General features: G+C 29.9%; 3 protein-coding genes across 3 annotated transcripts in view; 1 reads left to right on the top strand and 2 right to left on the bottom strand.

Moving 5' to 3' along the window:
- Positions 1–13,757, bottom strand: part of LOC130453353 (methanethiol oxidase-like) — a 355,984-nt gene that overhangs the window by 222,653 nt on the left and 119,574 nt on the right. The window lies entirely within an intron of this gene.
- On the top strand, positions 3,470–11,851 carry LOC130453351 (uncharacterized). Its single transcript, XM_056793045.1, has 6 exons — positions 3,470–3,658; positions 3,779–4,286; positions 4,338–4,690; positions 5,536–5,723; positions 6,560–6,949; positions 9,134–11,851. The coding sequence occupies exons 2-6, from the start codon at positions 3,840–3,842 to the stop codon at positions 9,394–9,396; spliced, it is 1,641 nt and encodes a 546-aa protein (XP_056649023.1). The 5' UTR covers positions 3,470–3,658; positions 3,779–3,839; the 3' UTR covers positions 9,397–11,851.
- On the bottom strand, positions 11,593–13,626 carry LOC130453354 (28S ribosomal protein S31, mitochondrial). Its single transcript, XM_056793052.1, has 7 exons — positions 13,490–13,626; positions 13,229–13,430; positions 13,053–13,152; positions 12,865–12,994; positions 12,632–12,802; positions 12,014–12,225; positions 11,593–11,904 (listed from the first exon to the last, which is right to left on the bottom strand). Exons 1-7 carry the CDS (start codon positions 13,516–13,518, stop codon positions 11,636–11,638), a joined length of 1,113 nt encoding a protein of 370 aa, XP_056649030.1. The 5' UTR covers positions 13,519–13,626; the 3' UTR covers positions 11,593–11,635.

Genomic DNA, 13,757 nt, shown 5'->3' with positions numbered 1-13,757 from the left:
GAGTCGATTCATAGTTTCACCGTAAAATACAAGAAAATCAGAAGACGTGAAGTAAGATAACGTAAGTCAAAATGACAGCACTGAAAGACTACAAGCAGGGGTGCCAATCACTCAGAACGAAAGCCGCAGTTTCCCCTTTAAATATAACCGCAGTGTCGGAATTCTTCAACAACTTGGTGTTAATTGTCCGTAATAACTGTAGTAAAAGCTCGTTGATTTAATAAATATATACATTGTGCAGATATAGTTGCTAAGTTTTCAATTTTATTTATATTTATTTCAATTGTAGAAACATAATTTTCCAGTAAATTTAATTTACAGTGGCAGTGTAGTGAATGTGTTTCCAGTGATTTCTTCCTATCATATAAGTATTTATAGAGACTAGAAAAATTAAGAAATAAAAAAAGAACTGAGAGGAGAAAATATAATAAAGTATATAAAAGTAGAATGTCTGAATTGGGCAGGTAACATCGTGGGAGAGAAACCTACAGAAATGGTAAGGAGGATAACTCTACAGTCAAGAGGCAGACCACAAAATACCAGGAGAAACCAAATTGAAGAAGATACCAGAATCATAGAAATAGTAGATTGGACAAGGGTCAGGTCTAACAGGTCCAACAAAAAGAACAAGGGGAGTATTATACCCCAAAAAAAGAATTGGTAGGCGCACAAAGCGCTAGCCATTATCCAAAAGATTGAACGGCATTATAATGAATATCACGGTGGGGCAAGGCACAAAAAAATGTTGGGAAGCACTGGTCTAAATTCAAACAATAATAAATATTTTAATGTTTTTCACGTTATTTTATATCACTAACATGTTTAAAAGTAAATGTAAAAAATAAAATAATTATTACAAAATATATTTCGATACTCCAATGAAATTCAGGGAAATCGTCTGATTGTTAAAATAACCTCCAGGAAATGTTACTATTTATTAATAAAGAGAAAATAAAACGTATAACAAATATATATTTCCAGAGATTGTACACATTTATTGTCAAAATGTTACCAAACAAGTTATCATACTAGAAGAATTATCGAAAATTACAAATACATCACGAATCATACATTATGACACAATGATAATAAAGCAACAACTACTATTTTATACTTTCGTGTCACTTTTCCCAACTTAATATCGATTTTTAAGTCCTTGTATAGAAAAGTCTGGATACAAGCTATAACACCCATGTGGAAGAACGCTATATTATTTCTATTCTCTCCTTTCAAGAAATTAATAGTGTCTGTCTCTACTGTCATGTGGTTTCGCGAAAGTAAACAAAACAGACCAAACTTGCATTTGCTTCCGTTTTATTTTACTTAAATATTGTCATTCGACTCGTCCCTTTTTGTAATTTCATTATATACATCTATAAATGTTATTTCTTTCATAAAACTTTTATAATTTGAATATATGTTCCAACATTATGTTACAATAATAGTCAATAATATTGTTCGATCATTTGAACAGACCACTGTTTCGCGCGCTTCTCTTATTGGAGCCGTCATTAATTTCTTAGTTCTAGGCTAACCAATCGCGTGAACGACCGCTCGTGTCCAAACTTCTATACAGAAACTTTAGTCGATTCATACTGACAGACCCATCTAGGGTTCTAAACTGGAAACAAAAAATTTAATTGATATCTACAAAATAAGTGGAGTGTGGTTTATACCTAGGACAAATAAAGAGCACTATGAATTACAAGATTGAAATATGAATTCCATGCACTTAAAATATTGTAAAGAATAAAGTAGCTTTTATATGTTTTGTACAAATATCTTTTTTCTCCCCTTTTCTTTTCTTCTAATCAATCGTAAAAGAGGTACCATAAGATCTTGATTGATTACACTAAGAAAAAGTATCTCCACTCTTACTTAATAGGTATAGAAAACGTGATAAATTTTTGTTTCGTGTCAAAGCAAGACGCCTGCACAATTTTCTATTCTGCAAGTTCAATAGTTTAAGCATGACGGATACACAGAGTTTTTTTGGTATTCGTAATATTCTAAGGAGTTATTAAAGAGAATTTAATTTGTAAATGCACAATAGATAAAAACGTTTGTTGTGGAAATTTAATAAAACTCCACCCAACGATCTTCAACAGCAATATTCTTCGTGTTCCATCATACGCTTCCGCTGGCTCCTGAATTTCAATTGTAAAAATGGGATATTGTTTGATATTAAAATGTATAAATAGGTTTAGTGTTGTAGAAAATTTACGAAGAAAAACAGCAAATACAACAAAACGCCTTTATAAATATAATATAGAAGTTCGAAAATTGATTATAGGAAACTTATAGAAGTTAGCAAAATTCTTCTTTATATTGACTTTTTCGAATATGCGCCACCATCTACCGACGATTAGAGGAAACATCAATTAACAACAATAAATAATTGCACATTTCTCTAAAAAGCATTTCCTTTAAATTTGCAAATTTGCCAAATGTAACTGATAATTGCGGCTTCTCAAAGAAAATACAACATACAATGTGTTTGCAACCACTGAACAAAATCAGAATAACCGAAGTGTAAATAGAATCATTCCTAGTGTATCAGGGAAAGTTACCTTTTAAGTATTGGCAGTATGTGGCATCGGTCTTCGGTGCTGCCAGATTTAAAGTTATAAAAACCAGGCAATTTTGTCAGAATTTTCATTTGCATTTACCATTTGAAAGAAAGACATACAGTCGATAAGATTCTAAAATTTGCACTTTCAATTTCTAGTGGTTGAACTAAATAAGGATTTTCGAAAACTATGTACTAAATAATCTAATCATGTCTGAATGTCCCTATTTTGTTCACGGTCTTTGGAAAACTGAACGAAAAAATCGTGTCATAGCTATATGATAAGATCATTTCTACTCTAATATATCGTGAGTGGAAGCGATCAGCTGAAGAATCTACCGAAAACCGAATGAAACGTTCGGAAACCTTAATCAAAATCTCGCTGTGGGTTGGGATCCGCAATCAGTTGATAGATAATTTACCTGATCCCGGAACATAGTTTCCAAAAAGTTCTTTTACTATATCGTGAATAAATATGTTTTTTTAAACATAAAAAGTTATTAATTCCGCGTACATTTATAAATTCTTATAAACCTTGTAATTGTTAAAGGTAAGTGGCTTGTCATTTTTGTTCTTGTTTGGCATTTAGACATAAAATCTATTACGCAACTAAATTGGGGTTTTTAATCACGGGAAAGCTATCGAGTTATACATAAACACATGAAACTAAAGTAATTAAACAACAAAAAAAGTTTTTGTATGTTAAGTTTTAAATTCAAAATTTCCATCAAATATTGTGATAAAAATCTTGTTCTGGGTTAATATTCGTAATCAGCTGATAGGTGATCTATCTTACCGATGACCATAGAATCCGAAAAGCGCTAAAATAAACCATCAATACATTTCATGGAGACAACTGATAAAAAATACAACACGACAACATTGTAAAATATCTGTCATGTCTTTTAAACTTCATCTTCAAAACTTTTGTTGTCGAAACAGATGATTACTATTGAATAAAAAATAACTTAATGTGTTCACAAAATCACAATATTTTTACAGACTATGATATAACTAAATTACGGGGAAATAAGAAAAAAGTAATATGGTAGCTGTATTACACACAAATAGTTCATAATTAAATACAACGTTAGTTTCATTTCATAGTGACTACTTTTTTTATTTCAATTAATTAATAAGCGTTTGAATCGAAACAAGAAGCATTCGAAAAAAAGGATATATCCCTAACTAAGATTAATGTTATTGTAGATAGTGCTGCAAGTACTTGTAGTAACTAAATTATTTTAAAATTTCATTGAAATCTCAAACCATGGATGCCGATGTAGTTGATTACAACGAAGCTTTTAAAATATCTAACATTCAAGATTTTATTGCAAAAAACATATGTTTCAATTGTAATAAATTCTTGAATATAAGTCCTATTTACTGTTTACAATTTAACGAAGGAGATAAAACTCATATTTCGCCCATATGTGGACGTTGTTGGCACATAACTAAAAATCATCAAGGTAATAAGTGGAGACAAATGGTTTATGAAGACACAGCTGCATTTATGACTTTTCCTTGCTCGTTTAAGGATGAAGGTTGTGATTTAATTTTGACATGGGATCGAGTACTTGATCATGAAATGGGCTGTTTGAATGCAATAGTAAATTGCCCGGCAAATTTCTGCAGGCAAGGTAGTAAGATTGAATTTTCTTGTACATGGAAAGGAAATACTACTCAATTGGAAAAACATATTGAAACATTCCACAGGGTAAGTAAACCAGATCGTATTTAACTAATATCTAAGTATTATCATCTTCAGGATTCAATAATGGATCCTCCTTACTTTGAGCAGCTTCCCAATACAGATCAAATATACTTTACTAGGGTACAAACAAAATTAGCAATGATTATTTTTTTAAAAGATAGTGATAGTAAGTACTATTGTACTGTTTTAATAAATGGCAGTAATGTAGAAAGTCAATACTACCAGTATCAAATAGAATTGAAAGATAAGAGTGAAAAAAATTCAATAATTTTAAGAAAAAGTCGATTAGAACCATTCGGAAACCTATTAACTACATTAGCTAGTGAAGACAAAATGATTGAGGTTAATTTAAAAGCAATACAACCTATGATTAGGAAGAATCCTGATTCAAGTCCAATAGCAGCCAGGTAAGATCATGAATATATAAAACTTGAAAATATATGGCACTTATTATTAAGAAATATGGCTTAATCAGTAATTCACCCAGTTTTTATAGCGTGCCTTCCATTTCTAAATTTCTACAGGTGTTTTTTCTAATGCATTTTTGTGAATGGTTGCAATAGCAAGATAGTCTCAACTAAGTTAATTGAAATTTTTTCCTCTTCCTCTCACAATATTATCATCAGAAATTAGGGTTGCCACTCGCACTTGAAAACAAAGTATTTTATGTATTATCAGGTAACTATACGTTATGAAAACAATAAAGTAGATGAAAATATTTTATTTCGCATCTTTGTAGAGATATCACTTTATTGAACATACTATATTTACTTCTAAGGGGTTTGCAGAACTATCAACTACACAAAACTGGCAACAAGCATTTAGTAAGAGTGATTTGATAATTTTTTAACTTGTATAAAGTGATTTCACTTCTAGTGTTAATTTCCGCCACGTCAGCTTTCACAAAGAGTTTTTTCTGTGATGAATAGCAAATGGCAAGAATTAGATAAAACATTAATTAGTCATATACTTCAATTTGAATATAGATTGTAAATATGTTGTGCAGTTGTTCAGTAGAGATAATTTAATACTAACTGCAGAAAGCTACAAAAAAGATGTTTTTGAACATAATTTTAAATAAAAATAAATTGTACTTTATTTTGATAAAATGTACTTTTTATTCCCTATAACAATTGTACTATACTTTGATTGCAGAACATAAGGTGGCAACCCTATCAGAAATAGACATAGTTTGCTCAACTTTAGTTTGGAATCGTATATTATAAAAGACCCGAAATTAATTTATTTGTAGGTTTGGAGTTGTCAAAAAAAATAAGAGAGAAATGCAACAGGTTGCTAGAGAAAATGGTGTTATTCTTAAAACAAACAAAACATCTGCTATTTCAAATATTCATTTGCTGGATGAACATATATTATCTGAACTAGAATGCCCTGTGTGTAACGAATTTATGATACCACCTATTTATATTTGTGTAAATGGTAAGTAATATTTTGTTTAATATGAACACTAGAAAAGTAATAATTTTTAAATTTTTGAAGAAAAAACATACATTTGGAAGTTTAAACTATATTTTGAAATTTTTATCTACAGGAAATGAAAATTTATTGTAAATATGTCTACTAGTTATTATTGAACTGTCTTATGACTTTTGAATGGGAAATTCTAAATTCTTATAACTTTAGTATTCTCACTATTTTAAATTAAATATCATCATAAAGTATTTGTGGGATACTGAAATAAGGAGATGTAGCAGCAGTACATATATTAGAGCTAAATGGCTAAGTGGAGGGTGTAATTTAATTTTAAATATTGATAAAATAGACTCAAGCCAGCTCTGGATCTCCTAGAAGTCGAATTGCTCTCATCTGTATTTAGTTGAATATCTTCAGGATTTGCTTTGGAGCTGAGCTCCAAATGTGCAAAAAATATACCAAAGATGGACGAATCTGGGTCCTGTGAAGAATTAGAAGCTCTTGAGGAGTATATAGTTTTTGATCTTAAAGAGGGCTCTAAGTTTTTGTGAATCTGACTTATCTAATTGACTATACCAGGACATATTGCTCCCAATCCCAACACTCAACAATCGAATTGGCGGTGATGGTTTCCAGATAGGACCAAATCCTAAATTGCAGGCCAGCCTTCTTTGTAAATGCAGCAATGTCTTTGCTGCATTAAACTAAATCAGTTTGCTTGTTTATAAGATTGGTATTGATGTACTAGTAAATGAAACAGTTTACGTTTTAGTTTTATAAAAGAGAAATTAAAAAATATAGAATTGGTAAAGTTGATAAATATTGTAAATTATTGTTTTCAGGTCACAGTCTTTGTAATGAATGTTTGGAAAAAGTTCAATGTTGTCCTAATTGCCGTAGCTCGTTAGAGAATAAAACTCGTAACTTTACAGTAGAAAAACTTACTACTAAAGTACACTATCCTTGCAAAAATCGCGAGATCGGTTGTGGAATATCAACTACATCTGATAAAATTCGGGAACATGAGAGAGTTTGTGATTTAACCGACACGACTTGCATTTTAAAATGTGGAACAAAATTAACAAGATTAGCGATTTATAACCACCTCAACGAAGTTCACGCCGACAATATCTTGAAGATTAATCATATTCATACTAGAGATGTTCATGATAAAAAAGAAAATAATTTTGCTATGTATGCATTTGGAGATATTTTTCGATTTACCATTAAAAGTAAGTATAAGTTCAACGAGCACAATCTAAATGCAAATTAGTTTTTCATTTATGGCGAATGATTAATTTTAATTATTGAGACTAGCTTATACCCAGGTTTTTGGAGATTTAAGTATATGATTTGGAATTTTAGACCTCTAACCCCTTCAATTATTTAAATTTTGTACAGACAGACTTTACATACAACTAAAATATCTACTAATTAGTTGACCTTCTAAAGTCCATTGGTCTTACATTACAGATGCTTAAACACTGTATTAAATTACTTGACATACATTATAAATTCTTGTTTAGAGACTGGAAGGAGGCGTTAGTTTGTCTAATACCTATAGCATACATACATAATCCCAACAAGTTGAAAGATAACCTTGTTGCTAGTAGTTTCAAAAGTCCTAGAAAGAGCAGTGAACTATTTTTTTATGAAAATAATATTTCTGTGCATCAGTTAGGATTTAGTAGGCGGCATAGCACAGCAACTGCAATGTTCAATATCAATGACAACATAATAAGAGCACTGGATAAGGAGAAGGCTATCATATCCGTCTCCTTATATGACCCCAAGACATTTGATGTTTTTACAAATGCAATATCTAGGATTTAATGAAATATCTTGTAATTTTTTGAGCCTTCTTAAAAGGAAGAAGGTAGAGAGTTTGCAAGGATCATATTTTGTGAAATAGTATCTTTAGTGCCACAGGATTCAATAGTTTGCCCACTTTTGTTTCTCGTATATTTTTGACATATGTGACAATGCCTCTAACAATCAATCATATGCTTATGGCACTCAGGACCTCCACTACTTTGAATATTCATATTCAGAAGTAGCAGCTGTACACCTAAATAGAGATCTGTTAGACATCCTTAAGCGTAGAGAAAATTTGCAACAAAATTTGAAATTGGGCAGTGAGACGTTGGCATTCAAACAATTTTCTAAGAACTTAGGACTAATTCTAAATGTGCACTTGAGGTTTAAAGGACACTTTAACAGTATGTTTACAGAAAATTTTAAGATGAGGAAAAAGCTTTGTGGAATTTAGTATTGTCTATTTTTACCTACTGTAATGTTTACAATCCATCGAAAAATAGTGTGCAATATGTACAAAACGTGTATTGTAGATTTATTTTTAAGTGAAGTAAGTATAACCCAACGATTACAGACACAAAGGATTGCTTAGTTCTCCAAATGTGCCTGACAAAATTATTTACAACATCAAATCGAATGTTACTTCACCATATATATAATAATTTTGAAATGGCTGAAGAGTTTAATAACTATTTTACAAGCATAGGGCGAACTCTGGATCCACACACAACAAAATGCTGGTCCATAATTTCAGTTATTGTGGTCAAACTTCTTTTTACAGATAGTATAGAAAGTTCTTCTTGCTCTTCTTCGAAATCACTAATAAAAATACAAAAAAAACTTTTCTCCTTTGGGTGAACCAGTACGACTTACACAAAAAACTCTAAAGCTATTTCAAAGAGCATATAATTCCCCACAAGGTCTATCGAATTGATTTGCATTATTGTAAAAAGTGAGTAAGTATTAGAAATTTGAAAAAAAAAGGAATTTTAAATGGTAAAACTTTATATTTAAATTGTAAGTGCTGAAAATTGATATTAAGAGCTCAAACTTGGTTAGATGTTTTTTTATACATGTAGATTAATATTTTGCTTGAGCACTCCAATATGATTAACGGTTCCGTGTTTCTCCAGAATTTCTTCATACTCTTCTGGCTTAAGAATAGTGTCCTTCAAATCTTTCTCAATCAATCAAAACACCCTGTGGAAAATAAAGCATAGAGGGTAAACAACTCGCAGAGGCGTAAATGCTTTTAGACTTATCGGGTATTGCAGCTAAACCTCAAAATACACATACATTTGCTACAAAATAACAGTTTCACTGAATTCAGCATGGAAAGATCTATAAGAAACAATATCGAACTCAACTTTGAAAAAATATGGACTTGGCGGTTTTTGATTCTAGGCTCCTCATATGTTAAATCTCCACTCCTCGTCATAATGTGTGTATATTTTGTAATTGTACTTAATGCACATATATCAATACGTATTATTATGTTCATCAAAATACATATTAGATATTAGTAATTTTATTTTTGGTGTTTCTAGTATAATGTTATAAAATTCTTCTATTTTGTTTTCTGAAAGACTTTTATGTTTTAGGCGCATACAATTCGCCTCTTAAGTTCAACCTACAACAACTGGGAAAAGATCAACAAGAACGTTTTCGGTACAAGCTGGAAATAATTGATAAATCTGATCTTGAACTACATGTCACAGTTACTAGTGTAGTACAACCGTTATCTGATAATCCAATGAAATCAAATGCAGTATCGATACCTTGGGATTTAGTAAAACCTGCCATTTTTGATAATAAATTATTTTGTTTTAGAATAAATGTGTTCGTTATTAAGAAGAGAAAGTAATAAAGATAACGTTATTAGACTAAAGTAGGATGACTGGATTCTTAAAATGTTTTAATTATTTTTTAATTTTGGTTTTAGTCAACTTGATTACACTTTTAAATTAATTTTATAATGGAAGGAAAAAACGAGTTAGTTATTATTTATTTCTGGTCAGTTCAAGATTATATGCATCTATTTCAGTTTCGCTCATTTATTTGTTTACATGCTTTTATCATTACCACATGTTTTAATTGATTTCCAAAAATATTTATGATTTAAAAAAAGACAATTACATTATTATTTCGATAACTAAGTTATCGTCTTCAGAGACAGTTCACCTTCAGTTTCTGAAAACGATAAATTGGTTATCGTAACGCACGTCAGTGTAATTGTGAGTGTTGGTGTAGTGGTAGTGTAAATAGTGTGTTCAGTATGAATATTACCAACGGTTCCAAAAATTTCAACATAATTTCATTACTACCATGTGTATATTTTTTATTTAAGTTTAAGTAGTTTAAGACAATCAGTTGTAAAAACAGATCTTAGACGTTACATAACATGTAATTTTAAATACTGCATCGCATAATTATAGTCTCATTTACCAAGCTATCTTGTCATTCTGGCTTTCAATTGTATATATGTATTTATGGTATTTGGGGTATCGTATACATTGCGACCCAAAGGATCTATTATGTCCCCCTTTCTTGCTGCAATACTGGAAAACCAAGTGTTTACAGCAGTTCCGTTAATCCCCCGAGTTTGAATGTTATTATATTCGAGCTTAGAGCTCTAATGGCTGCTTTGACTATCAGACAGGATGATGATCTGTTTACGATAGTTGAATTCAATAATGTTTCCGCATTGTTTCTCTAACATAAATGGCTATAATATCCCTTCTTAGAACTGTGTAGAAATAAAGTTAAAATATTTACATTGTCACAAATTTTCAATTTGTTTAATCGAATTTTTTCCTTCCAATTAATAAAACAAATTTCATACAACAGCATGCATATTAATATATATTGAAATGAGTTCTAATGCTCTATCTTCAGTAAATTGATATAATAATATGCTTATATCTAAACTGTTTCTTCCTTGGAAGCATGATGTAAAGACTACAGTAGTCTTTACATCATGCTTGGAACATATGGAACAATTATAATCAAATTATTTTAATGATTTTTTTTTGGAAAACTGTGATGACAAATAATTTCATATCTAGGATATAATTGAATCTTCAACATAATTGATAAAGTGTAATAGTTCATCCTACCGTTGATTTTTTATTAATTTAAAAATAAACTTTATTAAATTTGTAAACTTTTAGTGACCGCACTGTAGAATAAACAAGTTGAACTTTTTTATATAATCCAGAGTGAAGTAATGCATAACAATTATACTGCTCAGCAGTTAGAGGAAATTTTTTTATCAAGTAATATTTATATTTAATATATTTAATAAAAATATGTTTAGTAGACCATATGTACCATCATCCACAAAGTTATTTGTTGTTATATTGGAACTGTTCCTTTTTTAGATTGGTTATGTCAGTAAATCTAACTCAAATGTTATGTCTTATATACCACATTAAATAAGAACAAATCAAATCTTTTTCAATTTTCCAATATGTATTTTTACCTAATGACATTTTTTTTAGTTTGTACTTTCATTCTAATAAAATTTTCATTTTTTCATGTTTGTTTATTGGAGTAGACCAAGTTAACACTCCTCAAAAATATTCCACAAAGTAATATCACAGTTTCCTCGCTCAAAGGCACCAATTAAAACAAAACCATTACTTTAACTCTAAATATTTCTCTAGAAATATAATTTTGAAAATATCGGGCGAGAAGTTACAATTTTAGCTTTTAAGTGGTGAGGCAGGTCTAATATTGGGACTAAAAAAATGTTATCCATCTCATATAAATCCACCAACTTCACCTTCTCAGGACATAAGTTTGTTAATTGATTACCAAATTATGAAAGAACCTATGGAAAGAATAAATATAGAAAATTATCAGATATCATTTATTTTTTGCAACCGAACTTAAAGTCTGTCTCATAAACTAAATAAACTAGTAGGAAGAATATAGAAATTTGAGAAAGGAAATACTACAAGCTCATCCAATGCAGCATTCTCAAAGATTTCAAAATGTGGTTTCATGCTTCTCCAAGAACAAATGAAAAGGTTTGATATTACTTAGAAATGGAAAAAAATTTAGTTATCTAATAGTTTTACTAATTTTTTTTTATTACAAACTTATTCTATTTGTTTTTGATTTTCTGTATTAGTTTCACTGGGAATTGCTCCAACCTCTTGCAGCAGTTTCTTTTTCTCTTCAAAATAGTTTTTGTACCATTCTATATGTTCTATTTTTGCTTCAACAGTTAAATATGGATTTTTTGACAGACCCACACACACCAGCTCCATATAATGTCTAATGGGACCTTTCGGTGGACACCAAGGCTCCAAGTGCTCTTCTAAAAAGATGTGCTTTGTAAAATCAACTTTCTTTTCTTCCTCCAATCCTATAAAATAAAAGAAAATATGAACCATAAGAAGCAAATAGTGCAACCATTCAAAACCGTCACAAGTAATGAAGTTAGTATTTTTGCACCATGGAATTAGATCTAATACCTTGCTCGTTATCAATAGGAAATTTCCATAATTTCCCTTGTTCTGTCCACAAAATCATTTGCTGGAAGTAATTTGAAGGAGGATGTGTGACAGCTAATTTTAAATCTTGTTTATGAAGTTTCTGCCAAGTTTTTATTTCATTATCTTGTAGGTCTTTGTTAGTAAATATACCCAAAGGTTGATTACCAAAAAGATCTATTCTTTTGAGTACCCTGAAATGAATGGATTAATATTATTTCACACATTGAGAGCAGCATGTGCAATATTATACTTATATGATTTGTAAACATATCACACTGTAAATAACGATTTGTTAGGATTAATAAAGATGATTTGAAAATCCAACTAAAAACCATATGCCTATTTATATTAAGGTGATTTTCTGTTGATAAATGATTTTAGCATTGGCTGAACTACAAAATAAAGTTTTTGTGGTATTTACTATCTCTGGAATATTACAGTAAATTTTATCTGTGAATTTACTTAGAATAAAATCATAAAAAACTTGTTAGTATTTAAAGGATGATTCTTGTAACAAATTGATTTTATTAAAACCACACATGGATCAAATGTTAAGAATAGTAAAATAAGAAAACTAGTTTCTTAAAAATCTCTCACATTTCTTGTCTTGTCCTTAGCTGTTGAGGTTTTCTAATTTTAATAGGTTCTTTTCTTGACTCTTGCCTTTGATTTGCTCTCATATGTTGTAAAATATTTCGCACTTGCTCTGCTTTAGACTTTTCTTTAGTCTTTACTTCTCTATCAATTTTCATGTCTTTAATTATATCACTAAAATTTAATATTAAAAATCATAAATTATTACTTATCTAAATATTCATTTTTTTACACACTTTAAATTTTTAGATGAAGGTGTGTTGTTATTTGGACCTAAAAGTTTTGCTAACAATTCAGATTCAGTTTGTTTAGTATTTCCACCAATATCTTTAGCAACATCTGTAACTGCTTTTATCAACTGCATTTCTAGAAAAAGTAAAATTTGTTTGTTACTTTAGTAATTTTTCTCTCTAAAAATACTTACCTGTACTTTCAATTTTTTTGGATTCCCTTTCTTCCTTTGGAATCCTTTTATTTTTAGGTTTAGCTAAGTCTAACTTGGAACTTTTAGCCACTACATCATTCTAAAATAAAATATTCGAATATAATTACTTGAAACTAAAAAAAAAGTTTGTTCAATTAAAAATTTTAAACATGTACTTGTATTAACTCTTGTAGAAGATTGTTAAGTTTGGTAACCGTTTCTTTATTTTTAGTTTCTGCATCTATCTTTTTAGGTAAATCTACATCACTGTCGGAACTAGAACTACTGCTAGAGTTCTTATTCTTAGTACTATATCCTGCAAACGTGATTTGTGACAAATTAACCATCGAAGCTACATTAGTCTGTAAAGGTGCTCTCCTGAAAAATATATTACTGAGCACTGCATATTAATTCGAAGCATAATTCGAAACAATTACCTCCACATATTCAATTTATTTAAATTCATTTTTCATTACATTTGAAAATTTTAGGTTAGTTTATTGACAATGTTATGTCAGAATTTCTGACTTGGAAAGAGTTTTCGGAAACTGATTATGTCATAGCCGTAAGACAGGATTATTGAATTGATTCAATGTGACAGCAATAATGCTTCATTTTTCTTTTAACTTTAAAATCAATTCCTCGCATCCGGTTGTTTTCGATTAATTCTTATGAAATTAGATTGATGAGTAAAGCCTTGCGATT

The sequence above is a fragment of the Diorhabda sublineata genome, chromosome 2, assembly GCF_026230105.1.
Source record: "Diorhabda sublineata isolate icDioSubl1.1 chromosome 2, icDioSubl1.1, whole genome shotgun sequence".
Lineage (NCBI taxonomy): Eukaryota > Metazoa > Arthropoda > Insecta > Coleoptera > Chrysomelidae > Diorhabda > Diorhabda sublineata.
Note: the sequence above shows the minus strand (reverse complement) of the source record. Positions and strands in the feature narration are given on the sequence as shown.

Excerpts from the sequence above, each read along its gene's own strand:
- LOC130453351 (XM_056793045.1), top strand. The coding sequence starts at position 3,840 with ATGGATGCCGATGTAGTTGATTACAACGAAGCTTTTAAAATATCTAAC. Across the intron at positions 4,287-4,337 it reads ATATTGAAACATTCCACAGG|GATTCAATAATGGATCCTCC; the intron begins GTAAGTAAACCA and ends TATCATCTTCAG. Across the intron at positions 5,724-6,559 it reads TATTTATATTTGTGTAAATG|GTCACAGTCTTTGTAATGAA; the intron begins GTAAGTAATATT and ends TATTGTTTTCAG.
- LOC130453354 (XM_056793052.1), bottom strand. The coding sequence starts at position 13,518 with ATGAATTTAAATAAATTGAATATGTGGAG. Across the intron at positions 13,153-13,228 it reads TTCTACAAGAGTTAATACAA|AATGATGTAGTGGCTAAAAG; the intron begins GTACATGTTTAA and ends ATTTTATTTTAG. Across the intron at positions 12,226-12,631 it reads CTAAGGACAAGACAAGAAAT|GGTACTCAAAAGAATAGATC; the intron begins GTGAGAGATTTT and ends CATTCATTTCAG.